This window comes from Chiloscyllium punctatum, chromosome 19 (genome assembly GCF_047496795.1).
Source record: "Chiloscyllium punctatum isolate Juve2018m chromosome 19, sChiPun1.3, whole genome shotgun sequence".
Taxonomy (NCBI): domain Eukaryota; kingdom Metazoa; phylum Chordata; class Chondrichthyes; order Orectolobiformes; family Hemiscylliidae; genus Chiloscyllium; species Chiloscyllium punctatum.
In genome coordinates this window covers 44,203,349-44,231,132 of record NC_092757.1, presented here as the reverse complement: position 1 = coordinate 44,231,132, position 27,784 = coordinate 44,203,349, and the positions used below count along the sequence as shown (strand labels likewise).

The window sequence follows — 27,784 nt, the reverse complement described above, 5'->3', positions numbered from 1 at the left end:
AGGTATCCCATCTCTCCTTATAACTCAAACTCTCCATTCCCAGCAGCATTCTAGTAAATCTTTTCTGAACCTTCTCCAGTTTAATGATATCCTTCTTATAAGAGGGCAACCAGAACTCCAGAAGAGGCCTCATCAACGACCTTTACAACTTCAACACGCCATCCCAACTCATATACTTCATTGCCTGAGCAATGAAGGCAAGTACACTAAACACCTTCTTAACCACCCTGTCTACATCTGATGCAAACTTCAAAGAATTATGATCCTGTATCCCAGATCTCTCTATTCCAAGATGCTACTTTTAATTATATAAGTCCTGACCTTATTTGTTTTACCAAAATGCAAGACCTCACATTTATCCAAATTAAACTCCATTTGCCACTCATAAGCCGATTGACCCAACTGATCAAGATCTCATTGTAATCCTAGACAACCTTCTTTACTGTCCACTAATTTCGGTGTCATCCACGTACTTATCGTTGCAAAGATCCATGCCTTCTATATTCTCATCTAAATTATTTGCACAAATGACAATCAAAAGTAGTCCCAGCACTGATCCTTGGGAACACTGCTGGTAACAGGCCTCCATTCTGAAAAACAACCCTCCAACAACATATTCTGTCTCCTGCCATTAAGCCAATCTTGTACCCAATTGGCAAGCTCACCTTGAATCCCACGTGATCTAATTTTACTAATTAGTCCATGTGGAGCCTTTATTGACGTCTAACTAACAATATCTACCACTCTGTCCTCATCAATCTTCCTTGTTACTTTCTCAATAAACCCAATCAATTTGTAAGATACTAATTCCTCACACAAAACCATGCTGACTATCCCTATTTATTCTTTGCCTCTCAAAATGCATATAAATCCTATTTTTCAGAAACACCTAGGATTCTATGCAAGGTTTCCCTCTTCTCTGGGCAACTTTATCTGTATCTGTCTGTGGGTTGTGTAGCTCTTTGGTTCTGCCTCTCCACTCGTGTGTCGCTTTATGTATGTTTGTATCTCTAGGTGTCTTTAGGTATGTGTGTTTCATGGTATCTGTTGATGTGTGTGTGGGACTGTCTCTTTGAGCATCTCTTTGTATGAGTGTGTGTACCTCTGGGTGTGTATGTCTCTGGCTGGATTTCTCTCTGGGTGGGTGTTTGTGTTTCCAGGTGAGTGTGTCTCTGTTGAGGGGTGTATGTCTCTTGGTGAGTATCTATCTGGGGGTGACTGTGTATCTCTGGTGTGTGTCTCTCTGGGGGTGGGAGTGTTTCTCCAGGGGGTATTCTGTCTCCAGCTGAGTGTCTTTCTGTGTGTGTGTGTGTGTGTGTCACTCTGGGTGTGATAATATGTGTCTCCAGGTGAGGGTGTCTCTGGGTGTGAGGGTGTGTCTCTAGATAAGTGTACCTTTTGGGGATGGGGTATGTGAGTGTACCGCTTGGCGTGGGGTGCATGAGTATGTCTTCAGGTGTGTGTACCTCTGTGGGTGGGGGTATGCGTGATCTGGATGAGTGTACCTCAGGGGTGGGGGATTGTCTCTGGATGAGTGCCTCTCTTGGGGTGGGGGTATGAGTGTGATGTGGATGAATGTGCCTCTGGAGGTGAAGTATGTAAGTGTATCTTTGGGGATGGGGTTATGTGAGTCTACTTCTTGCGGTGGCAGTGTGTGCATGACCCTCTGGAGGTGGGGCTGTTTGCATTTATCTCTGAGGATTGGTGTGTGAGTGTAGCTCTACGGTTTGGGGTGGGATGTGTGAATGTGCTTCTGGGGATTGGTTGTGTGTGTGTGCCTCAGGAGATGGGAGTGTGCATGTACCTCTGGGGATGAGTATGGCATGTGTGAGTGTTTGTCAAGGGGTAGGGGTGTGTGCATACACCTCTTGGGGGCTGGGGGGAGGGAGGGGATGTAGGTGTGTACCTCTGCTGGGGGATGGTGAGGTATGAGTGTACCTCTGGGGGCGGGGGAAGGGGAGACTATGATCTGGGCGAGTGTACCTCTTGGGGGTGAGGGGGGGTGACTATGATCTGGGTGAGTGTACCTCTTGGGGGTGAGGGGGGGTGACTATGATCTGGGTGAGTGTACCTCTGGGGGTGAGGGGGGGTGCCTATGATCTGGGTGAGTGTACCTCTGGGGGTGAGGGGGGGTGCCTATGATCTGGGTGAGTGTACCTCTGGGAGTGGGGGGGGGGTGACTATGATCTGGGTGAGTGTACCTCTTGGGGGTGAGGGAGGTGACTATGATCTGGGTGAGTGTACCTCTGGGGGTGACCCCTATGATCCGGGTGAGTGTACCTCTGGGGGTGGGGAGTGGCTATGATCCGGGTGAGTGTACCTCTGGGGGGTGACTATGATCCGCGTCGCTGTACCTCTGGGGGTGAGGGGGGTGACTATGATCTGGGTGAGTGTACCTCTGGGGGTGACTATGATCTGGGTGAGGGGGGTGACTATGATCTGGGTGAGTGTACCTCTTGGGGGTGAGGGAGGTGACTATGATCTGGGTGAGTGTACCTCTTGGGGGTGAGGGAGGTGACTATGATCTGGGTGAGTGTACCTCTGGGGGTGGGGGTGGGGGTGGGGATGGGGTGACTGTGATCTGGGTGAGTGTACCTCTGGGGGTGAGGGGGTGACTGTGATCTGGGTGAGTGTACCTCTGGGGGTGGGGGGGTGACCCCTGTGATCTGGGTGAGTGTACCTCTGGGGGTGGGGGGGTGACTGTGATCTGGGTGAGTGTACCTCTGGGGGTGGGGGTGAGGGGGGGTCACCCCTGTGATCTGGGTGAGTGTACCTCTGGGGGTGAGGGGGGGGTGACTGTGATCTGGGTGAGTGTACCTCTGGGGGTGGGGGTGGGGGTGAGTGGGGGTGGGGGTGAGGGGGGGTGAGGGGGCGTGACCCCTGTGATCTGGGTGAGTGTACCTCTGGGGGTGAGGGGGGGGTGACTGTGATCTGGGTGAGTGTACCTCTGGGGGTGGGGGTGGGGGTGAGTGGGGGTGGGGGTGAGGGGGGGTGAGGGGGCGTGACCCCTGTGATCTGGGTGAGTGTACCTCTGGGGGTGAGGGGGCGTGACCCCTGTGATCTGGGTGAGTGTACCTCTGGGGGTGGGGGGGGTGACTGTGATCTGGGTGAGTGTACCTCTGGGGGTGGGGGGGGTGACTGTGATCTGGGTGAGTGTACCTCTGGGGGTGGGGGTGAGGGGGGGGGGTGACTGTGATCTGGGTGAGTGTACCTCTGGGGGTGGGGATGGGGATGGGGTGACTGTGATCTGGGTGAGTGTACCTCTGGGGGGTGACCCCTGTGATCTGGGTGAGTGTACCTCTGGGGGTGGGGGTGAGGGGGGGTGACTGTGATCTGGGTGAGTGTACCTCTGGGGGTGAGGGTGAGGGGGGGGGGGTGACTGTGATCTGGGTGAGTGTACCTCTGGGGGTGGGGGGGTGACTGTGATCTGGGTGAGTGTACCTCTGGGGGTGGGGGGGTGACTGTGATCTGGGTGAGTGTACCTCTGGGGGTGACTGTGATCTGGGTGAGTGTACCTCTGGGGGTGGGGGGGGGGTGACTGTGATCTGGGTGAGTGTACCTCTGGGGGTGAGGGTGAGGGGGGGGGTGACTGTGATCTGGGTGAGTGTACCTCTGGGGGTGGGGGGGGGTGACTGTGATCTGGGTGAGTGTACCTCTGGGGGTGGGGGGGGGTGACTGTGATCTGGGTGAGTGTACCTCTGGGGGTGAGGGTGAGGGGGGGGGGTGACTGTGATCTGGGTGAGTGTACCTCTGGGGGTGGGGGGGGGTGACTGTGATCTGGGTGAGTGTACCTCTGGGGGTGGGGGTGAGGGGGGGGGTGACTGTGATCTGGGTGAGTGTACCTCTGGGGGTGGGGGGGGGGGGTGACTGTGATCTGGGTGAGTGTACCTCTGGGGGTGGGGGTGGGGGTGGGGATGGGGTGACTGTGATCTGGGTGAGTGTACCTCTGGGGGTGGGGGTGGGGGTGGGGATGGGGTGACTGTGATCTGGGTGAGTGTACCTCTGGGGGTGGGGGTGGGGGTGGGGATGGGGTGACTGTGATCTGGGTGAGTGTACCTCTGGGGGTGACTGTGATCTGGGTGAGTGTACCTCTGGGGGTGGGGGTGTGTGACTGTGATCTGGGTGAGTGTACCTCTGGGGGTGACTGTGATCTGGGTGAGTGTACCTCTGGGGGTGGGGGTGGGGGTGGGGATGGGGTGACTGTGATCTGGGTGAGTGTACCTCTGGGGGTGACTGTGATCTGGGTGAGTGTACCTCTGGGGGTGGGGGGGGGGTGACTGTGATCTGGGTGAGTGTACCTCTGGGGGTGGGGGGGGTGACTGTGATCTGGGTGAGTGTACCTCTGGGGGTGGGGGGGGGTGACTGTGATCTGGGTGAGTGTACCTCTGGGGGTGGGGGGGGGGGTGACTGTGATCTGGGTGAGTGTACCTCTGGGGGTGGGGGTGAGTGACTGTGATCTGGGTGAGTGTACCTCTGGGGGTGGGGGTGAGTGACTGTGATCTGGGTGAGTGTACCTCTGGGGGTGGGGGGGGGTGACTGTGATCTGGGTGAGTGTACCTCTGGGGGTGGGGGTGACTGTGATCTGGGTGAGTGTACCTCTGGGGGTGACTGTGATCTGGGTGAGTGTACCTCTGGGGGTGGGGGGGGGGTGACTGTGATCTGGGTGAGTGTACCTCTGGGGGTGGGGGTGACTGTGATCTGGGTGAGTGTACCTCTGGGGGTGACTGTGATCTGGGTGAGTGTACCTCTGGGGGTGGGGGGGGGTGACTGTGATCTGGGTGAGTGTACCTCTGGGGGTGGGGGGGGGTGACTGTGATCTGGGTGAGTGTACCTCTGGGGGTGGGGGTGACTGTGATCTGGGTGAGTGTACCTCTGGGTTGCCTTTTCTGGTCCTTGCTGTCCATCTGCCCCGCCCATTTCGCCAGCCCGGCCTTTTCTACCAATAGGAACCTTCGTCAGAACCATCCAATCCGGAGCGAGGCCGGCTTCCCCACCAGCCAATCAGCTGCCAGGGCTGGCAGTTTGAACCGAGAGACCGAGCCGGAGCCGTTAGTGGCGCGAGTGTCCGACATTTACTGCCAGAGGGACATAAATATATACATTATATATATATATATATGTACACACACACACACACACACACACAGATAGTCTGAGACTGAGATCCCCACACACACCCCGTGACGGGCCTACACCGACCTCGGCGCTTGCCTACGGCCGAGTCCCGCCCAGGAGCGGCTGGATCTGGCAGTTCTCACCCGGAATGACCACGAAGGAGAATTGGGACCCACAGCGGCTCGGGAGTAGTAAGAGGGTAAGGGTGAGGGGGGTGGGAGAGGTAGGGACCGGGCCGGGATGTTTGGGGAGATGGGGTTTAAGTCAGTGGTGAGCGGGGAGAGAGAGAGGACTCTCTCCACCGAGTGAGGGGGATCGGTCTAAATCAGGAGTTACGGATGTCTTTTGACTCTTTTCTTCCTTCCACAGACATTTACTCCGAATAGGTTGTGCAGTCCAAAGCCTTGTCTGAAGAAGCAGCTGAGTGGATCTTTCATTCCTGTGTCACCGACCGCCACTTTCTCAAAAAACATGTCCAAAGTTGCTGCTGTGGTACCACAGACAACAGGTACGGTAGTAGGTTTACCTGCGCCATCACCCACACATTCACATAAGCTACACGAACCTGGGTCAATTCACATACGAAACGTCGACTCTCCTGCTCCTTGGATGCTGCCTGACCTGCTGCGCTTTTCCAGCAACACATTTTTCAGCTCTGATCTCCAGCATCTGTCGTCCTCACTTTCTCCTGGGTAAATTCACATACGATTTAGTGATACTGGGTATTTTCACATGGGATACAAAACATTTTTGCTTCAATTGAGCTGATGCCTTATCTTAATATTAAATCAGGGTATGCGAGAGATTAGATTAGATTAGATTAGATTACTTACAGTGTGGAAACAGGCCCTTCGGCCCAACAAGTCCACACCGCCCCGCCGAAGCGTAACCCACCCATACCCCTACATCTACATTTACCCCTTACCTAACACTATGGGCAATTTAGCATGGCCAATTCACCTGACCTGCACATCTTTGGACTGTAATGTAGGTTCTGTATCTGAAAGCAGTTCTGACTTCCTCTCCCAGTAGGATAAGTACACCCCTATATTCTTTCCATTGCAGCTCTCTCCTACTCCAGCCATGTATCATTTGCATATATTGGAATGATTTACAAATTGATATTCGAACTGTTTGTGTACCTTATGCATGTATCTTCCTTGGCTGTCAAGTCCAGGGATAGAACTTGAACTTGTCAGTTTCTAGCTCAGAGACCGGACCATCATTCTCTGCCCCACAAGATATTTCCCTTGAGTGCTGTCTGATTCAGGACGATTCTTGTGACATGAGCGTTGTACTTCCTCCAAGGCCAATGTAGGGTTGCAAGAATGATATCTGGCAAAAGTTAACATCTATCTCCGATTTCAAATTGACTACTGATCAAGCATCCACTGTCCTTTGTGGGAAAAGAGTTCCAAACATCCACCACCCTTTCTGTGTAGAAATGCTTCTTAACATCACTTCTGACCTCCATGCTAAGACTGTGTCTCTTGTTCTAAAACTTGCAATCAGTGGAAATAGTTTAACTACCCTCTGTGTGTGTTAATATCTTGAAGACTTTGATTAGATCATGATTAACCATTTAAATTCTAAATCGGATCACCCTGCTACCTCTGTCCTAGGTCAGATCAGTCCTTAGCTTTTTAAAATTAGGTCTGTTTTCTATAGAATTCAGAAGGTTAAGGGGTGATCTGATCAAAGTCTTCAAGATGTCGAGAAGATAAAATTGAAAGTAAAAATAAACAAACTATTTGCTCTGGTTGGAAAATCTAGAATGTGGGAACATAGTCTGAGAACTAGGGCCAGACTTATCAAGAGAGATGTTAGGAAGCAGTTCTAGACACAGAAGGTGTTACATAAGCTTCTCTTTTCATTAACTTCCTTAATCATCATTAACTTTTTTGACTTGATCCTGCTTTGAAAGATCAAACAATAATTTCTTGCCAAATTAATGTTCAAAGTTCAGTCATGCTTGTTAGGAAATGTTGGCAACTTCAATGGTGTTTGGAAATGCAGAGTATTGTTTTCTGGTTTTTGATAGGCAGATGATCCCTGTGAAACTTAATTTGTAATTTTTGAGAAGGTATCAGATGTAGTGCAGTGTGCCTATGGATGTGTATATTGACTTTCAGAAGGGCTGTTAATACAGTTGTGGATTACGGAACCTAACCCTATTTTAGTTAGGAAGTAGTGACAGAGTAAGTATGTACTCTGGATGTAGCAGGATATGATGTCTGCTATATCAATGAATTCTACGCTAGGATCTCCTATTTAAATTACTTGGAAGTGAGAACTATATATTGAGGTTTGTAAGTTAGGTGGCTCAGTAAATTATCTCGATGAGAGAAGAAAGTTACAATGGGACATTAATAGATACTTTCCCCACAAAGCAGGAAGGTAGGTAGCTGGATGTTCACTGAAGATGAAGCAGAACAAGGATTTGTATTACAGATGTCAGATTGACAATGCAACTGAGAACTAGGCTGAGCTTTTTTACTAAACCTCTGAAATAAGAGACAAAACAGAGCGTATAAGATGCTGCCAACTAACAATTGAGAATTTAAATGTCTCTTGCAATCATATATGTAGTAAAAGAGCAAGGTTGGGGCCAATTTAGGTACCAAAAATAAATATCTCTGCTTTGAGCAAACTACATGTCTGAAGTGCTGATTTTTTTTTTTACATATCTTTACCAAGAAAGAGTGCCATATTTATAGTAAAAAAGTACTTTAAATGCATGCTGGTCTGTTTAACCTCTAAAGGGAAAGATTGGTTACAGCACAGAAGGAGGCTTGGACTGATCTTCTGAAGGAGTGATTCATTTGGTGTCATTCTTTACAGCCCTGCAATTTTCTCCTCTGTTTTGCAACTGAACCTACCTCCACCACACCCTGACAGTGCCTTCCAGATCCTAACTATTGGGTACTTACTGTGTGAAAAATTGTTCTTTCTCCATGTCTCAATTGTCTTTTTCAAATCCGCATAGTGTCCTTCAATTCTCAATACATTAGTGGGCGGCATGGTGGCACAGTGGTTAGCACTGCTGCCTCACAGTGCCAGAGACCCGGGTTCAATTCCCACCTCAGGCGACTGACTGTGTGGAGTTTGCACGTTCTCCCGTGTCTGCGTGGGTTTCCTCCGGGTGCTCCGGTTTCCTCCCACAGTCCAAAGATGTGCAGGTCAGGTGAATTGGCCATGCTAAATTGCCCGTAGTGTTAGGTAAGGGGTAGATGTAGGGGTATGGGTGGGTTGCGCTTCGGCGGGGCGGTGTGGACTTGTTGGGCCGAAGGTCCTGTTTCCACACTGTAAGTAATCTAATCTAATCCACTGCTGGGAACAGTTGCTCCCTTTCTATTCGGTCCAGGCCCCAGGAAATTTTAACATCTCTATTGAATCTCCATAGATTTTCCATCTCTAAGGTTAAAAGCCACAACTTCTCCAATTAATTTATGCAGCTGAAATTCCTCATCTCATGAATCTCTTTCTATGCCCACTGTAATTCCTTTGAATCCTTCTAAAGGGTCATGCCCAGTATGAGTAGTGATAGTCTAATGGAAGCTAAACCAATGATTTATACAAGTTTATTATAATTACCTTTCTGTACTCTATGTCCCTAGTTTAGAAATGTCATGATTTTATATGACGTTTTTAACTACCCTCAACCTGCATTACCGCTTTCAATGATTTGTCCTTTGTTCCTGTACCTCCTTTAGAATTGTATAACCGTATTAAATTGCACCACTTCATTCTACCTATTGAACTAAAGCACTGCGTTTCTCCACATTCAGTCAGGCTGTCTGTCCTCTGGAAGAATGTAAATGTGTCAGAGGCAGTTTAGAGAACACTTACTCGGCTAATACCTGAAATGGATGAGTTGTCTTATTGGACAGGCAAACTTTGTATTTCCTGGAGTTTGACTCAGAGGTGACTTGATTGAAGCAAGATCCTAAAGGGTGTTGAGATGGTGGAGATGGAAAAGAAGTCTCCTCTTGTGGGAGAATCAAGAGCTACAAGATTGGTATTTTAAAATATAAAATGTCGCCAATTTAAGATAGATGAAGTAACTTTTTTTTTCCTCAGTCATGGAGTTGATAAAAACAAAATTGATTGTTTTTGAGGCAGAAAGGAATAAATTCCTATCCAGCGACAGGTGAAAGGTTATCAGCGGCAAGTGAATTTGAGGTTACACATTCCCAATCGGGTCCGTCAGATTTTACAAATGGTACGACAGACTTGCGATGCTGGATGCTATTTTGCTCCATGCTCATATATATTCAAAAGCGAGTTAAATCCTAGAAATAATGTGCATGATAATGGGAAAGAGTTGGTGAATGGTACGGAGTTTTTTTTTGTTTTAAAATATTAAAGCAGAGTGTTGCGACTGCTCGAAATCTAAAACAAAAAAACTGCTGGAGAATCTGACAATCTGGCAGCATCTGTGGAGAAAGAGAAACATGATGATTCAAGTTCAATATATCTTTTTGGAACTCACCAAATTATGCTCAGTCAGAGAGCTGGTGCTAATAAGAAGTGCTGGATTTTGCACCTTAAGAACAATTGTGCAATTCTGTACATTATCCTCACAGTTACAATACTTCCAAGATTAAGTTGGATCCAAAATTGGCTTTATCGTGGAAGACAGTGGTGATAGATTGGAGGCCTGCTACAAGAATCAGTGCTGTGTCCCTTATTGTTCATGGTATTGTGAATGATACAAAGATTGGGTGGCTAGTTAAATGGGGAAGAAAGTCTTTAGTTACAGGAGGATATAGATTGATTGGTTAGATGGGTTGATCGATGGCAGATGGAATTTAATTCTGATAAATATGAAGTGATGCATTTTGGAAGAAGTAACAAGGCAAGAGGGTATTCAATGAATGGCAGGACACTAGAAGCTCAGATTTTGGAGTGCTTGTCCACAAGTCCCTGAAGGTAGCAGAGCAGGTTAATAGGGTTGTTAAGAAGGCATATGGATATTTGCCTTTGAGTCATGGTATAGATTATAAGATCAGGGAGGTTATCTTGGAGCTGAAAAGGACTTTGATTAGGCCACGCTGGAGTACTGCAGTTGAGGAAATATTTTCTCACCTAGTAGAAGACCATCATTCATGTCATCTGTGACTGGCAATTCTTGGACCAGGACATTTTGTTTGTCCCAATCATGTCAGTGACACCAGAAGGAATACATTGCAAAAGCGTAATGTTAAACCAAGGTGAGTCATCTTCTCGATTTAAAGGCTTGATCACCTGCAAATGTTCCATAATAATAGGCAGCAAACCAGTAATCACCTCCCAACCCTGCCAGGTTTGGGTCTGTACTCCAGTACTTTACTAGTGTTTACTGGTAAGGCTCGTTGTAATGACTGGATTAAGTGGCCTGCCTGGGCATCATTGTTAGGTAATCTCTCCTTCAAGTCCTCTTAACTACAGACTGGCCCTGCACCACCCTGACCCATCTGTTTGTGCTACTTGGTAACTTCAGTGGACAGGATCATACAGCAAGAGCAAACCAGTCCAGAGGAGTGGCATTTATATATCCTTTGGACATATTGAACAAATGGGGCCAGTTTCTCCTTGCGGTCAGGGGTTTGGTTCATTATCACTTCTTGAGGCTTTCAGGGGACAAATGTTGAGAGGGTGGTTAGTTGGCTTTGACAGCCCTAGGATTCAGAGTTCAAGATTTACCAGACCCCCACCCCCTTCAAGATTTACCAGACTGTTTCCTGGGATGGCCCTTGGTTGAGGAAGATTCAGGATGCTCATCGCCGTGATTTTCGGATATGAAGTTGGTGACTTATACTGGACCCTTCAACTTCAGAGTAAGGGGGAGGTTTAGAATCGGGGGTGTGTGGGGACTGTCAGGAGATATTCAGGGCTAAGAGGGATGAGGAATGGGGATTTTATCCCAATCAGTGTCATCCTCTTCTTCAAATAGTGTAGGTATGCCAGGCTTAGGCTCGGGATCCAGTAGACATTTGATTTTTTTTTTACAGTGCTGTTGCTTTAACTCTTTTTTTTTATTTTCCTCAGCCTTAGTGACCTTACACTGTTCTCCCTGTTCCCTTTTTTCACCTCCCATCTACTCATTCACACTCAGCTTTTGATGTCTCTGGGCTTTTGGGAGTTCCATCTGCTGTACATACCTCTATTCCCCATCACATGCATTATTCCTCCAACTCGCCAATTAAATATCTTTTACTATTGGCTTTATCTTTCCATTCTTTATTAAATAATTTCCACTTTTTCTCAATTTTTCTTTCAAGTTAGGTTTATCACCTGTTCACAACAGGCCATATCCCAGGTCCCTAGTTTCCTGACCTATACAGAGGGTACAGAATCCAGTCTTAAATGTCATATACATAGTATAATAAAGTGTCTAAATAATAAATTTTTATTGACATAGTAACATTTCTAGTACTTCCATTTCAAATTTTCTAAACTTTAAAATAAGTTGATTAAGTATTATTTTGTCCTAAAATTTTCAATTGAACAAAAACATCTCCTGTTTTGGCTGCTGATCTTTGTTCATGCCCACTATTACAATTTCCCCAAGAGTGAACTTTCTTTTGCAACCTTTGTTTTCAATTCTTTAAATTTTCCTTTTTGCCTTGTCATTGATACATTCAATTTGAACATCCAAGACCTTCATGACTCCATATTATCCAGAAATAGCTGTGTATTCAAGAATTTCTTAAACATAACTCCAACAATTAGATTTTCCTACTCTTAAGCTAACTTATCATGTAACACAAAATCAAACTGGCTACAGCACAGAAAGTTATTCAACTTGTTGTTTCAATGCCAGTTCTGTGTGTGAGGAACACAGCAAATCTCACCCTCCCTTAACTTTCTTCTCTTGGTCTGCTTCCTACACTTTCCCTCATTGCATTTACGTCTATCGCCAACTGCAAGTACAATGCTCAATTTGTTTTAAGGGATGGTCCAGGTGAACATTAATCATTACAGCCATGCCTCAAATTAACCATGAGGCAATGACACAGATTGCTGACAATGTAAACAACCAAATGAAATAGCCAACTAGTTCTGATTTTATAATTTAGGGCTAATACAAATGGTTTAAAGTATATTGACTATTATAGTCGTATTTTCAAATTAAGAGATGGAAAGGGAACAAGTGGCTGAGACATTTCACTGTTAATTAGAAATCCATTTTATACCAAATCCACAAAGCATTCTGAACTGTTGTAGGTCTGATTTAGACCACTGACACTATAATTTAACCCTCATTAATTCCACAGATTTTTAAAGGCACCAAAACCACAAATGCAAATTAATATGATCAAGCCCACATAGGAAATGAATATTTTAATGTCTGTGAGCACAAACATACTAATTTATAACCTTAGAGATAATTGATTTATCATGCCTGTTTTTACATCACAAAGCATAGAACAAACTCAGAACTGAATAAAATGTCATTTACAGCATAAAATGTATCTTCAGTTAACCAAGTGACTAAACAGTAAATATTATGCTTTCATGTCAACCTATCTGAAACAGTCAAGAAGCAATCACTCTCCATAACTATGTATACTGACTGAAATCCCTACATCTTAATCCCACAGCAGCAGACTACTTTTCCTTTCTAGAGAAGGGAGAGTTTTTTTTTTAAATAGCCTAGAGAGATTTTTATTATGCTAGCATCACCATTTATAGATCTACAATAGCACTTGCAAGGACAGGTGTCTCTGCATCTCCTTCTATAACCAAATATCATTCAACGTCACCCTCACATCATCTTCGGTTTTTTTCAGATTTTAGAAAATTTTACCAAAATGTAGTTAAAATAGGATTTCAATTTTTGCATTGTACACTTTACAATGAGAAAATTGTATAATCAGAAGAATAGCTTACCCATTAAACTACTATTTGGAATTTCACTCTGGCCAGACAATAAAATTCCAAGCGTGATAAATTCTAATTCAAAGAGCATTTTTACTGATCTTTACAACCCAATTTTTTTAAAAATTAGCATTTCCTAGCAGATTTTGCTTTATACTAGTACTGATGATTAGTTCCTCAAAAGGACACTGTTAACTGTGTATGACCCAAATTGATACAGGGACCATCTGCATTTTCAAATTACCATTGATTTCCAAAATGTAGACTTAAACCAAAATGTTTCCAGATCTCTAGTTTCCAGGGGGCAAAAAAAAATCAAATATTATACAAGACCCCATGTAAACACCAACAAACAAAAATACATTCAAAACAGACCACAAAGAGTTAACACTTAATTCAGTGAATGCAACATCAAAAGCTGTTGTCTCTCGCCCTTTTGGTTTCTTTGCCTTTTTGATATTTTTCAGAATTTCTGCCAATTATTTTGTGATTGCAATTAAAAGTGCCATTAGTTGGAAATGGCTTCTCAGTTCTTTGTGTCTATTTCAACCATTTGTTGAGGAAGATTTTGTTTTGGAATCGGGCCTGTAATGCACATATATATTAAAGGTGTTCCCTTCTGAGGGTACGCCTCATGAGAGCATGCAGACACATAAATGTTGATTTAAATCAATTGTGCAATCATTCAAACTGGATGTCCTTTAATTTCTTTATTACAATTTACCAAGTTGCCCAATTCTCTCTCACAATTTACCAAAATGTCTAATTTTTCTGAGGGGCCTCTAATCCCTATAAATCACTTTCCTGGTTAGGTATTCTCTCTCACAACTACAAAGAGGGACTGTCCCATTGTTTGCAGCAGAGTAAGAAGTCATAAGCTACAAATTTCAACCAGCCACATCAATACTATGAGATGAGAAATTTACCAAGCCTGCTCTCCTGTTTCTATTATCTCCTAATTTCAATTGGCCATATCAGAAAGAGGCAGCTCTCTAACCCAAATAGTCAGATAGTGGCGACTACTTCCCTGACTGGGGTCCCCTGTCCCGATTCTTTACCTCCGGAACAATGCAGAATAACTAATGTCACCCTTCAGCAACCGAGAGCAACCTCCATTGTTTTTTTTAAAAAAAACCCTTCTTACTTTATAATCTTGGTCTGGGTGGTTTGTTCAATCCCTTCAAGGTACCAATCCCATTAGGTGAGGGGCAGATCATCTGTCCAAACACAAGGAGTGGTCGGAGGTAAAATACCTCTGGGTGCCTTACCATTCTATTATGCTCGATACAGACTCTCAGTCATTTATTCAGCCCAGAGAAATGTTTGCCAACATAGGGAACAAGTCATAGCACCAAAATGTTGACTCAAAAGAAGTCTCGAACCACACCGGTTTCAATTTCAACCAACTCTTTATTTCAGTTAAGCCGGCAAGAGATCAAGAATCTATGGCCCAGAGTATCAATCAACATATCTCTGGATGGACTAATAATAGATCTCTGATCTCTAGCTTAAAAGCAGTATATTTCTCCCAAACTTTGAGTATATTTTATAGTCTTCATGGGCGTAACTAATTTACTCTTTCTCATTCCCATGTGATTTAAGGTTATTACCTCTAGCAGAGTTCTCATAAGTAAAACGTAGATAAAGCAAGCTGGTTAACAATGTTCTAGTGATCAGACTAATCATAGTACTGGGAAGAAACATCTCCAAGGTTATGCAGAGACTTCTGCATTCTTGCAATTCATGTTCTCACAGTTACTGTGACTGCAGGTGCCATTTTGAACACAAGGCAAATTATTAGATTAGATTTGATTACATTACAGTGTAGAAACAGGCCCTTCGGCCCAACAAGTCCACACCGACCCGCTGAAGTGCAACCCACCCATACCTTACCCCTTACCTAACACTACGGGCAATTTAACATGGCCAATCCACCTGTGCAAGATAGAGACTTACAAAATGGAGATTTTTAACCGTTGATTCCCCAATACTTCAGTCCCTTCAGGGTTCCTTCACCTTCAGCTCCCTTATCAAAGCTGCCTCATTAAACATTGCCATATCTGGAATTGCCTGTTTCCCATTAAGCTCTATTACAAATTGCCTCAAACATTTTGTAGATATTCTGCACATTCCTTTTCTTGGGATCCACTACCAACTTAATTTTTTCTAGTTCACCTGCATATTGAAGTCTTCCCCCAAGATTATTGTAATAGTGCCTTTCTTATGTGACTTTTCTGTCTCCTGATTTTATTTCCTTCGCCTGACGACTACTAGGGGACCTATACACAACTCTTGTCAGGGTCTTTTCTCCTTTGGGTTGCTCGCTTTACCCTTAGATTCTACAGTTTCCAACCGTATTTTGCTGCTTGTTATGGATATTTTAAAATTTTCATTTCTTAGTAGCAAGGCAACTCCACAGCCTTTGCCCATTGGCTTGTCCTTTTTGAGAGGACACATTTATCCTTGGATATTTAGTTTCCTTGCAGCCACATCTGTGATACTTATCAAATTTCAATCTGAGTTACGTGGTCATGTACCTTTTTTATATACTGAGCACATTTTAAATAAAACACCTGTCAGCCCTCCATTGGAAAACCCACCCGGTTGCCATCTGCTGTTTCTGAAGTTAGATTCCTGCCCCTTTCCACATTCTGTGCTATTACCCATTCTGGAAACTTTAATAACCTCACCTGAGGCTAACCTATATATCCATATATTTGGATGCACACACCTATTTTTAAAGTCCCTGTGATTATCCTATTTGGTCTTTCCACTTGTATCCTCATTCAGGTGGAGCCCATCCTAATGGTATAGTTGTGCTATCTCAATAATATGCCAGTACTCCAGATATCCCGAAAATGCAACATTGTCCACTTAAATGTTGAAGATTAGATTTTTGAAAGTTGAAATTAAACTTGTGCACCAGGTCATCCACCCACAAGTTGTCAATGTTCTTTTTAAAACAAAATGTTGCATGGAAAATCAAGTTACATGGTTTTGATCTTTTCTGCAGCACTGGGATCTGGAGTTCAAAGAGTACTGGCAGAACCAGAAAATCAGCAGCAGTTAGTTAAGTGAGTAACCTTTTTTCTGTTCAGTATGAATTCTGTTGTTTCTTTGGGAGAGCTGTGATTAATATCCAATTCTGTATTCATCTTTAGCTACTGAACAAGAGTTATTATACATCAAAAAGCAAATAAGTTGGCTGTTGCTTGTTTCAGGATGTTCTAATGACATGAACTATTCTATTACCAATGCCATGTACTTCCTGAAATGCATCGTACATGAGGTCACATACACCATAATCTTTAATACATTGGCCAAATCCACAGGAATTGTGCTTTATTTTTCCAGCAGGCAGTGCTTTGAATAGTGATGCAATGGTGGGACACCTGGCTAGTTTTTCTCTCCTTGGATCAAAACTGCAGAGACTAAATTACACCATGCTTGATGGTGGTTCTTGTATGGTGAGTCATAGAGTTCTACAGCAGGGAGACTAAAATGTCCATCCACACTAATCCCATTTACCTGCACTTAGCCTATATCCTTCTAAACCTTTCCTATCCACGTATTTGTCGAAATACCTTTTAAATATACTGGCCTGAACCACTTCTGCTGGCAGCTTATTCCATATGTGTACCAACCTCCTTATTTTTTTTATAAAAAGTTGCTCCTCAGGTTTCCTTTTTATTCTTTCCTCACTAACCTTAAACTGGTGCCCTCTAGTCGTCTTCTCCCACCCTTGGTAAAAGATTAGATTCCCTATAGCGTTGAAACAGGCCCTTCTGCCCAACAAGTCAACACTGGCTCTCCAAACAGTAACCCACCCAGACCCATTCCCCTACTCTATATTTACCCTGACTAATGCACCTAACACTATGGCCAATTCACCTGACCTGACATCTTTTGGGCTGTGGGAGGAAACGAGAACACCCAGAGGAAACCCACGCAGACGTGGGGAGAATGTGCAAACTCCACATAGAGTCCCGAGGCGGGAACTGAACCTGGGTCCCTGGCGCTATGAGGCAGCAGTGCTAACCACTGAGCCACCATGCTGCCCTTGAGTGCCTTTACCCTATCCATGCCTCTCTCAGACTTGTACATTTCTATAAGAATTCTCTCCCCCTCCCCAACCCCAACCTGTCTTCTAACACTTGAAAGAAAACATCCTAGCTTGTCCAACCTCTCCCTATAACTCAGACCCTTGAGTCCTGGCAACATCCTTGTAAATTTCTACTGCACTCTTTTTCCAGTTTAATAACATCCTTCCTATAGCAAGGTGACCAAAACCGAACACAATACTCCAACTGTGGCCTCACCAATGTCCTGTATAACTGCAACATAACCTTCCAATATCTACACTCATTGCCTTGACTGATGAGGGCCAATGTGACAAAAACTATCTTCATTGCCCTGTCTACCTGTGACTCCACTTTCATAGAGCTGTGTACCTGAACTCCAAGATCCCTCTGTTCCGTAACACTCCTTAGGGTCCTACCATTCATCATGAAACTCCTATCTTGATTTGACTTTTCAAAATGCAAGCTCTCAGACTTATCTATATTAATCTCAATTTGTCATTTCTCAGCCAACTTACCCCAGTTGATCAAGGTCCTGTTGCAATTTCTGAGGACCTTCCTCACTGTCCACGATACTACCTATTTGTGTCATCCGTGAACTTATTAATCATGCCTTGTACATTCTCATCCAAATCATTTAATATAGATAACAAACAGCACTGACCCCCAAGGCATTCCACTAGGCACAGGCCACCAGTCTGATACGCATCCTTCCACTATTACCCTCTGCTTCCTACCATCAGGCCAATTTTGTATCCACTTTGTCAGCTTCCCCTGGTTCCATACAATCTAACCTTCCAGAACAGCCTACCATGTGGAACCTTATCAGACGCCTTACTGAAATCCATATAGACTACATCGACTGCCCTGTTCTCATCAACCTTCCTGATCACAAAGAACTCAACAAATTTATGAGGCATGATCTCCTTGGCACAAAGCCATACTGACTATTCCTAATCAAACCATGTCTTCCCAAATGCATCTATATATTGTCTGTCAGAATCTTCTCAAGTAAACTACCTTTAACAGATGTTCGGCTTACTGGTCTATCGTTCCCAGGTTTTTCTTAGCAGCCCTTAAGGGCATAATATTCACTACCCTCCAATCTTCTAGGACCTCACCTGTGTCTAAAGATGATGCATAAATATCAGCCAGAGTCAATGTAATACTTGGAACAACAGGTAGCTTTTGATTTGTTTAGACCAGGCCAAGATAAGACATTGTAGTAGGTGAATCGAAATGTGATGGGATAAGTAGGTAGCCCCACTGGCTTATTTTCCCTGGAGTCAGTGACTTGGATAAGTTTTCAGTAGTCTGAAGTGATTTATGCAAATGGTCAGAATTCTCATTATTCTCTAATTGAAAACAGGTAATTTGAAAGATACAGGTCAAGTTTTGCAGAATAAGAAGTTACCGTTGATTAGGCACTGCCACATCTATGTGCAATGTACTACAACTTCCGAGGATCATTTGAAATCTCCGTAGTTTAAATGCCACAAATCTACTGAATAATCCTGGTTTAAAAACCCTCAAATGCAGGAATTTATATAAAAATGTGCTTTATCCCAGGTCTGAGTCTTTAATTTTTACTTTTAAGTCCCTTCACCTCTTTGCTCCTATTGTAGTAATCGGAGTCCCATACTAAATAAATGTCTTTGAATTCAGAAGCTGGTCCATTGATGACTTTGATATTGGACGTCCTCTTGGAAAAGGCAAATTTGGAAATGTGTACATGGCTCGTGAACGGGAAACTAAGTTTATCCTGGCACTGAAAGTGCTTTTCAAGTCTCACCTTGAGAAAGAAAATGTCGAGCATCAACTCCGAAGAGAGATTGAAATTCAGTCTCATCTCAAGTAAGTCGATTTTCTTTTTTTTTGTAAGTAAATGTTACTAGCCTTTGCTGCTTAAATGTTTTGTCTTTTCTGCAAAAATAATTTTTATTTATTTTATAAACTCTGTTCCTCTATGTAGGAGGATGCCATTCAGTCTCTTAAGCCTGTTCTGCTGTTGCTGATCTGCATCGTATCTCCATTTATTTGTTATGTACTATTCAGTTGACCAGCCTCAACACTTTTTTTTTGCGGCGGTGGGACCACTTCAGCGAGTGATCCTGGGCTGTACCCTTTGGGGCATTGTTATTGACTTCAAACGGGCACCAAACATTTTGTCTCTGGACTTTATTCTCTGTTCCCGGCCATATAATTAACTGACAGTTCTCTCATTCAACATTTACAGCTATATGGGAAAACAAAATCGCACAACTGAGATCATGATTTGTTTTTCTATAAAGTTACCAAGTGTTTTGTTTGTATCTGAATATATAAATCATCTTTTTTCTCGTAAAATCAACCAAAAAATGGATCTGCCCAAATCCAGTCATGAAGCTCTGAGTAAGTTTATCAACACTGTGAAACAAACATTGTTTCTCATAGACCTTTTGTTTCTCAGATGGGTATATGATCTGTGACGATTGGTTATTCATTGCTAACAGCATTCTATGTGCATATTTTTAAATTTCAGGCATCCAAATATATTAAGACTTTACAACTATTTTTTCGATCGAACAAGAATTTATTTAATGTTAGAATTCGCTCCTCGGGGAGAGTTGTACAAAGAGCTGCAGAAACGAGGCTGCTTTAGTGAACAACAGAGTGCCACGGTGAGTGAACATGAATAAATGATATACATTGCGAATTGAAAAGTTTGTTATTGTATTTGTATTTCTGTTGTCTCCTGATGTTTTGAACCTCCGTAGTGCTAATTATTTAGTTGCAGGGAGGATAATGAGCACCAATGGTCACAAATGAATATTTTAAGACCTGGAGTAGGTCTTTGTAACTTGACCAGGAGATGTTAGAAACCAAGAACCTTGATTATCCAAATGAAATGGGCAGGCGGTAATTTGAGTGCTGGTTATCTGGCAATGCATGTCCTAATGCCATTTAACCGATAACTGATCTGTTGTAAACGAATGGTAATTTGAGTGCTGGTTAGCAAACATTTCTTGGTTAGCAAACATTTGTTATCTGGCAATGCACACCATAACGCTGTTTAACTGATAACTGAATGCCGAGTTGCCTACTGCCATTTTTTATGGGACCTTGTGACCATCTTTGGATAACCCAGATTGTACCGTTCTGCGAAATGTCTAACTTGCAACAGCAGGTTTTAAGGTTCTCCCTTCCAAAATAAACTTCATATTTTCCCACGTTATACCCTATTTGTCAACATTTTGCTTCATTTATCAATTTAGTTTTCTCTCTCTCTTTAAACTGTTTGTATCCCTCTTGCAACCTACCTTTAAACCTATTTTGACATCTGCAAAGTTGGCTACAGTACATTCCCTTCCTTTCTCCAAGTCATTAACATTTGTGGTCCCAGCACCATCTTCTGTGGAATCCCACTGGTCACAAGTCACCAATCTGAAAAAGAATCCTATATCCCCACTCGCTGTTTCCTGCCTATTAGCTAATTAGTCAATTCTATTCTATCATTACCACCAATACCATCGGTCTTAACTTATGACTTGATCTTTGTCTGGTTCTTTTGAACGTCTTCAAATACAACATATCTACTGATTTTTCTCCACTACCCACTCTGGATGTTCGAAGTATATTCACTATAATGAATAATGCACAGTATCTGTTTCAACTCCTTTGCCATTTCCTTATTCCCCAAAACCATCTCCGTAGATTCATTTTCTAAGTGGATTTTGTTCACTTTGACACCTTTCTTTCTCTTTATATATTTACAGAAGCTCTTACTGTCAGTTTTATATTCCTTTCTAGTTTGCGCTTGTGTTTTTTTTTTGTCCTTTTTTTTTAGCCATCTGCTAGATTCTCAATTTTAAAATCCCAGTCTTCAGGGCTATCACTGACTTTGGTTTCCTTTCTTAACTCTCCTTTCCTGGTTAGCCATAGTTGGTTTATCTCTTCCTTTTACTGGGTTGAGAAGCATGAATTACTTCAAATGTCTACTTCTGATAAATTAGCAGCAATGACAGTCAGCAATCTGCCCAGTTCACTTTCACTCACTCAAACCTCATTTCATTGTGATTCCCTTTATTTAAGTTAAGCACAATTGTATATGGCCCAAATTTCACACTCAAACTGAATATTGCATTCATAAGGCTATGATCACTACTTCCTTTACTTGGAGATCATTTATTAATCCTACCTTATTACCCATTACCAGATTCAAAATAGCCTGCTCCCTGGTCAGCTTTATGATACATTGCTGTAGGAAAATATCCCTAATGCACTCTACGAATTCATTGTCACAGCTACCCTTACCAATTTGATTAATCCAATCAACATGAACATTAAAGTCACTCATTATTGTTCTATTGTTTTTATATGCTCTTATTGATTTTTATAGCCTTTCCTACAGAATGGCTACTGTTTGAGAGTCTGTACAGTACTCCTACGTTCTCTTTTCCTTGCTTTTTTTTAACCTTCATTCAAATGGACTGCACATCGGAGTCTAGATCATCTCTCTCAACTTTCCTCATTACATCTTTTTTTTTAAACAGTGCTACCTCATCAGTCATAGAGACATATAGCATGGAAACAGACCCTTTGGTCCGCTCATCCATACCAACCAGATATTCTACATTAATCTAGCCCCATTTGCCCCATATCTCTCTCAATCCTTCCTAGCCTCCTCCTTCACCTCTAGCAGCTCATTCCATACACATGCACCATACTTTGTGTGAAAAAGTTGCCTCTTCTGTCCTGTGTAGATCTTTCCCCTCTGACCGTAAACCTGTGCCCTCTAGTTTTGGACTCCCTACCCTGGGTAAAAGATCTTTTACTATTCGCTCTTTCCATGCCTTTCATGATTTTATAAACCTCTAATGTCAGCAAGCATCCTCTGACACTTAGTCCCAGCATATTCAGCCTCTCCCAGTAGCTCAAACCCTCTGACCCTGGCAACATCCCTTTCAAGTTTCACATTTTTCCTATAATAGGAGACCAGAATTGAACACCGTACTCCAAAGGTGGCCTAACTAATGTCCTATGCAGCCGCAACATGACATGCTGATTACTATACTCAGTGGACTGACCAATAAAGGCAAGCATACCAAATGCCATCTTTACAACCGTAATTCCACTTTCAAGGAATTATGAACCTGCACCCTAAGGTCTCTGTGTGGCAACACTTTCCAGTTTCTTACCATTTAATAGTATAATTCCTGTCCAATTCTGCCCTCCCAAAATGGAGCACTTCACATTTATCCAAATTAAACTCCATCTGTCATTCTTTGGCCTGTGTACCATCTGATTAAGGTCCCATTGTAATCTGAAGTAACTACCTCTGCTGTCCACGACACCTCCAATTTTGGTATCATCTGTAAACTTACTAACCATACCTGTTATATTCACATCCAAATCATTTTATATGAATGACGAAAAGTGGTGGAGCCCACCACCTTCCATCCCTCCTGTCTCCCTGAAATGTCAAATACCTCTGAATGTTATGTTCCCAATTTTGATTTCCTTGTAACCATTTTTTTTCCATATTGGCTATGAGAATAATTCATTTAGCTTGATTTGCACTGTCTGTCTCTCTCTACCTTTTTTGTTTCTTCATATAAAAGCCTTTAAGTTTGTTCTGTTATTGAATTTCCAGCACATTTATGGTTCCTTGGTACAGTATGACATTTCACACAGTCCTGTTCCTTCCTTTTTTTTTGTATTTTCTAGTAATAATCCTGATCACTAATCTGCATTCCTACCTTCCCCTTTACCTTTTTTGAGTTTTGTAATTGCCCATGCACCTGAACCCACCCATTGACTGACATTCACTCACTCTCTCTGGTCGCAGCATGATTGAAATGGAGCCTATCCCATCAGAACAGACCCCTCATTCCCCAGTACTGGTGAGAGTGTCCCATAAATTCAAATCTGCTTCTCTCAGACCAGTCTTTAAACCAGGCATTTACCTCCTTTTTAAATTTGTTGATTCAGTGCCAATTAGCTCCTGGCTCAGTTAGTAACCTAGGGAGTTGTTTGTATTTTGGCTCTGCTTTTTAAAATTTTTAGCCCCTGCAGAACTTCTCTTCCTACATGAATCGCAACAACTGGATCTTTTTCCCCCTCACTTAAAGTTCCTCTGCAGCCCAGATGAAATCTTGAACCCAGCCACGCAACCCAATCTTCAAGACTCTCAATCCTGGCCATGGAGAACACTGTCCCCTGATTATATTATCCCTAATTACGATTGCATTTCTCTTCTGCCCCTTCTTGAATGGCTCCCTGTATCACAGTACTATGGTCAGTTTACAAGCTCAAGGACTGAGGCTCCTGAAGCACTGCCTCTGCGATTTCCTCTACCTGCCTTGCTCATAATCGTACTCTCTTGTCCTGAACTACCTCAAATTCAATCTGTAGTCAAATGGTCTGGCTACCTCCTGAAAGTGAACTCTCTTCCTCTTCCCTGATGTCAGTGTTCAAAGTTCAGATTCCAGCTCAGTTGAGCTGGAGTTCCTCAAGCAATGAACATTCACTACACACTTGCTAGGGACCACAATGGGCTCCACTAGTTCTGGTGCCTGGCTCTGCACCTCTATTTTGTTTACTTTGTTTTTTTTTGTTTCTTTTGGTTGTATTCTGCAAATATTTCTCCTATTTACCCTCCATCTGAAAGTAACCTAAAATAGTAAAATTAGCAGCTATTACCAACCAATGGACTTGGTATTCTTGTGTCCATATCACTGTTTGCTTTATGCTTTGCTTCATTTTATCCTGTTGAAAGACCTTTCAAACTGAGAGCTAAGAATGCAAAAAGCACCTCTTTCCTCTGCACCATATTCCCATGCTGCTGCAAAATCTCTGAAGTACATACTCTGGCCTCTCTCCTGAGGTCATCTCTGCTTCCTCATTATGCAGACCTTCCTTCGCTTTTTACAGACTACCTCTGCCTCTGATTGAGACCCATTGTAATTTTTTTATTGTCGTGCCAGAGCTTTAACTCAAAAGTATTCACTGGATTACAAACCATCGACCACCTCAATTAATTTCCAAATGGTGACTGAATTTAACATTGGTTATAATGGTGCATTTGATCTGCCTTATGTTCCTGACTACAATCTGATCATTTTATAAAAGTGTTATTTCACTTTGCTTGGAAGAACAGAAAGTGGATTGATGCTGAATCCTTTTTTTTGTTTCTTTTGAATATTGCAGTACATGTTGGAACTGGCAGATGCATTGCTTTACTGTCATTTAAAGAAGGTGATTCACAGAGACATCAAACCAGAGAATCTACTGCTTGGTCTGCGTGGGGAGTTGAAAATAGCTGACTTTGGCTGGTCTGTGCATGCTCCTTCATCCAGGTTTGTGTGAATTGTCATTTATAGTGATCAATTTGTAAATGCATAATAAATATCTGGTCATTATCATGTCCAGTGACAAGACTGGTGTTCTCAGAGCTGTATGAATGTGCAGCTGTGCAGTAATCAGGAATGTAAATAGGGAGCAAGCATTTTGCATATATGTAGTGTTCCTTTTTGTGTTGTATACTTATTTAGCTATCTTAAAGGAACTGCACAGTGCAACCAGCTGGTGAGTCTCAGCACCTATTGCAAGAGAGGAATAAATAAGTTATAAGTTCATGGATTGATGTAGGTAAAACCAAAAATACTTCCTCTGGCTCAAAAGCAACATCTCCAAGAGGATGGAAGTCTTTGCCCAATTTTGGCACTGAGCTGAGTTCCTATCCTACACCTGATTTGTCACCTAAAACCTCTTTCCATCTTACACAGGTCCTCATTTCATGGCATAAATGTACAACTGTCCATCACCCTCCCTGCTCTTTGCAGTCTAAGCTTATCTAGATCACAACTGTCTGTGGTGTAGATAACCCACATGACCATTTTCCCTAAAATTCCTAAATTTTAATTGAAGGCCACAGAGCCAAAACTTTAATGTCATTCTTCTCTGCAGATGCTGTCAGACCGGTTGAACATTTTCAGCATTTTCTATAAATTGTGATTCCCAGGAACTGCTGTTTTTCTCTTTCCAGTTTTGTTCTGGTCAGGCTCAGCAAGGCTCCTATATTCCAGTGAATGATTAAAAGATGTGCATCCTTATTCAGTTCCTTCCAAGTGGTTTTTTTTGTCATACTGCAATGTCTTCTGCTCCATACAGACTACTTGTTCTCAACTCCTCAAACAATGGGGTAATGTGCTCACTCCCAGGAAATCTCTCAAAATCCTTGTGTCTTAGAATTCTCCGTCTCTGCTTTTCAAAGCTTTTTATCTGACTTCACTTTCCCTCTTGGTGCCAGTAGTATGATGGTAAACCTGAATAGGAGTTTAAAAATGTATTTCATTTAGATTAGATATTAAAGGTGTATTTGAAGCTTTTGCCCAGCATGTGGTTTAATCTGATGAGGAAAAACTATCTTTACCAGTAACCTCTATCAATGATTCAATCATTGACCAATAGCAGTATTCAGACATTGACTTTACTGCAAGCAAAATCCAGAGTTGATGAGCTGCTTCCAGGTTTTGTCTGACCTTTGATTTGATCAATAAGGGGTGGCACTGCTGCCTCACCGCACCAGGGACCCTGGTTTGATTTCTGCCTTGGGTGAGTGTGCAAACTCCACACAGACATTCTCCCAGAGTCTGCATGGATTTCCTCCAAATGCACCAGTTTCCTCCCACAACCCAAGGACGTCCAGGTCAGGTGAATTGGCCATGCTAAATTGCCCATAGTGTTAGGTACATTAATATGGGGTATGGGAGTGGGTCTAGGTGGTTACTCTTCAGAGGGTTGGTGTGGATTTGTTGGGCTGAAGGGCCTGTTTTCATAGTGTAGGGAATCTAATCTAATCTAATAAATCAAATCCCTGCAGAAGAAAGACTTTATGTGGCACTTTGGATTACCTGCCTCCAGAGATGGTGGAAGGGCGTTTGCATGATGAAAAAGTGGACTTGTGGTGCCTGGGCATTCTGTGCTATGAATTCCTGGTAGGACACCCTCCGTTTGAATCATCGTCTCACCAAGAGACCTACAGGAAGATCTGTAAGGTAATCGGCTATCAGTCGAGATTTTAATAATTTTAGGCTGTTCATATAGAGGTCAGTTATGTCTAGTGATACATTTGGAGCACTGCTGTTCTGATGCTTGTGAACACCCTGATAGTCATCTTATTAGCTCATCAGTAAGAATGTGCTGTTTGGGTGTGTTGTTTACAAGTCCACTATTGCTGTATTTTCAATTGGTCCTCAAACTGAATCAAATAACCAACACATGAATTTTTTTTCCAGGTTGAAATCCATTTTCCATCCAGCATGTCAGATGGTGCTAAGAGTCTGATCAGCCAATTGCTTCGACATAATCCAGTCCTGAGACTTCCCCTCAAGGGAGTGATGGAACATCCATGGGTGAAAGCCAATGCCCGGAGGCTCCTTCCACCAGAATGTACAGCCAGTGGTGAGAATGAAGGACCTCACTAACCCTGGGGAATGCTAACATGTATGCTAAGCCATGTAATTAGCAATCCTCACATGTAAATATACAACTGTTTTATACTTTCTCTACCCTTGATCCTCCCTTGGTCTGGTTTCAGCTGTTTATCTTCTAAAGTTGAAGCTGACTTTTTTGAGAATGTAGTATCAGTCTTCACAGAAAAGCTTCAGGCACTTGGTGGAACACAGATCTTGAATACTGCTGAAAAGAGACCTGTTGCTGAAGATTTTATCTTTATGCTCGTAGGACAAATTTCAAACAATCTCAATTTATAGTATAGGAAAAGTGTGGCAATTGGTGACAAATTTCTTGTCAGCAACATTCAAATAATTTGATTTTGGTTTCAAGTTCTTGTTTTAACATTTTTCTTAACTGTTGAGGGCCTTGAGTTCTTTATTGTAAATCATGTTCCCATCCTGGCATTCAGTCTCTCAGCTTTGTTGCTTTTGTGTAAATGAGTGACCAGTTCTGAAGCAAATCCAATGTGTATGAAACATGTATTTGCTGCTTCAAGAGAGCTGATTGAATTGTGCCAGACTCAATTAGTTTGGGAATTGTTTCTCTTTGCTGTATGTAGTCACTAAATAAACTTGACATTAGTGGATTTTATACAGCGAGTATTATAACATTTTTAGTCAGCAGTCTGGGGCTGTGGCTCTGAAAACAGATTAATATTCTAATGGTCACTAACTTCCTGCTGTTTATTGGTAAATAAAAATATCCTGAAATTACTTGCCTTTGTAGCCTGATCTTCCACACTGTTGGTGGAAGTACCTGTACATGTCAAAAATTGAGCTTGGTGCAGTAGCATAGATGTAACAGGTGTGTAATATCACCTATTTTAAATGGCAAATTGATCCACAACTTTTAAGAACCATGGCAAAGGCTTAAAGTTAGTTTGGAAACAAACATTTTTATTTGCCTAATTCTATAACTGAGACTCCATTTCTCTTTGTCTTCTAGCAGACCTCTTATGAGGTTAACAGCTACATTTTAAGGATAGATTGTCTTGCTAATTTTAAATAGACACAAATGCCTGGAGGAATTAGGTCTTATAGCATCCGTAGGGAGAGAAGAGTTGATGTTTCAATTTCCTGGGCTTTCAGCTCCCTCATGTTATAATTTTGTTTTGCTGCATATCATAGAGCACAGAACAGGCCCTTCAGCCCACGATGTTGTGCCGACCACTGATTCTCATGTGATGTAAACCTAATATACGAATTCTCAAATTGCTGGACATGCATATG

At 42.8% G+C, this 27,784-nt stretch overlaps 1 protein-coding gene across 2 annotated transcripts; it reads left to right on the top strand.

Moving 5' to 3' along the window:
* Positions 1-5,025: 5,025 nt before the first annotated feature.
* Positions 5,026-27,268, top strand: aurkb (aurora kinase B). Of its 2 annotated transcripts, none has more exons than XM_072589297.1 (8): positions 5,026-5,314; positions 5,485-5,623; positions 15,992-16,052; positions 18,726-18,911; positions 19,579-19,717; positions 24,246-24,394; positions 25,921-26,095; positions 26,336-27,268. In XM_072589297.1, the coding sequence occupies exons 1-8, from the start codon at positions 5,264-5,266 to the stop codon at positions 26,522-26,524; spliced, it is 1,089 nt and encodes a 362-aa protein (XP_072445398.1). In that variant the 5' UTR covers positions 5,026-5,263; the 3' UTR covers positions 26,525-27,268. The 2 variants fall into 2 exon arrangements, with proteins under 2 accessions (XP_072445398.1, XP_072445396.1); XM_072589295.1 differs by having other exon boundaries at positions 5,027-5,314; positions 18,723-18,911.
* The last annotated feature ends 516 nt before the right edge of the window (positions 27,269-27,784 follow it).

Bases quoted from the DNA above. Each gene is read 5' to 3' on its own strand.
- aurkb (XM_072589295.1), top strand. From the start codon at position 5,264: ATGACCACGAAGGAGAATTGGGACCCACAGCGGCTCGGGAGTAGTAAG. The intron at 19,718-24,245 runs GTGAGTGAACAT...TGAATATTGCAG, and splicing joins GTGAACAACAGAGTGCCACG to TACATGTTGGAACTGGCAGA. The intron at 26,096-26,335 runs GTAATCGGCTAT...TTTTTTTTCCAG, and splicing joins CCTACAGGAAGATCTGTAAG to GTTGAAATCCATTTTCCATC.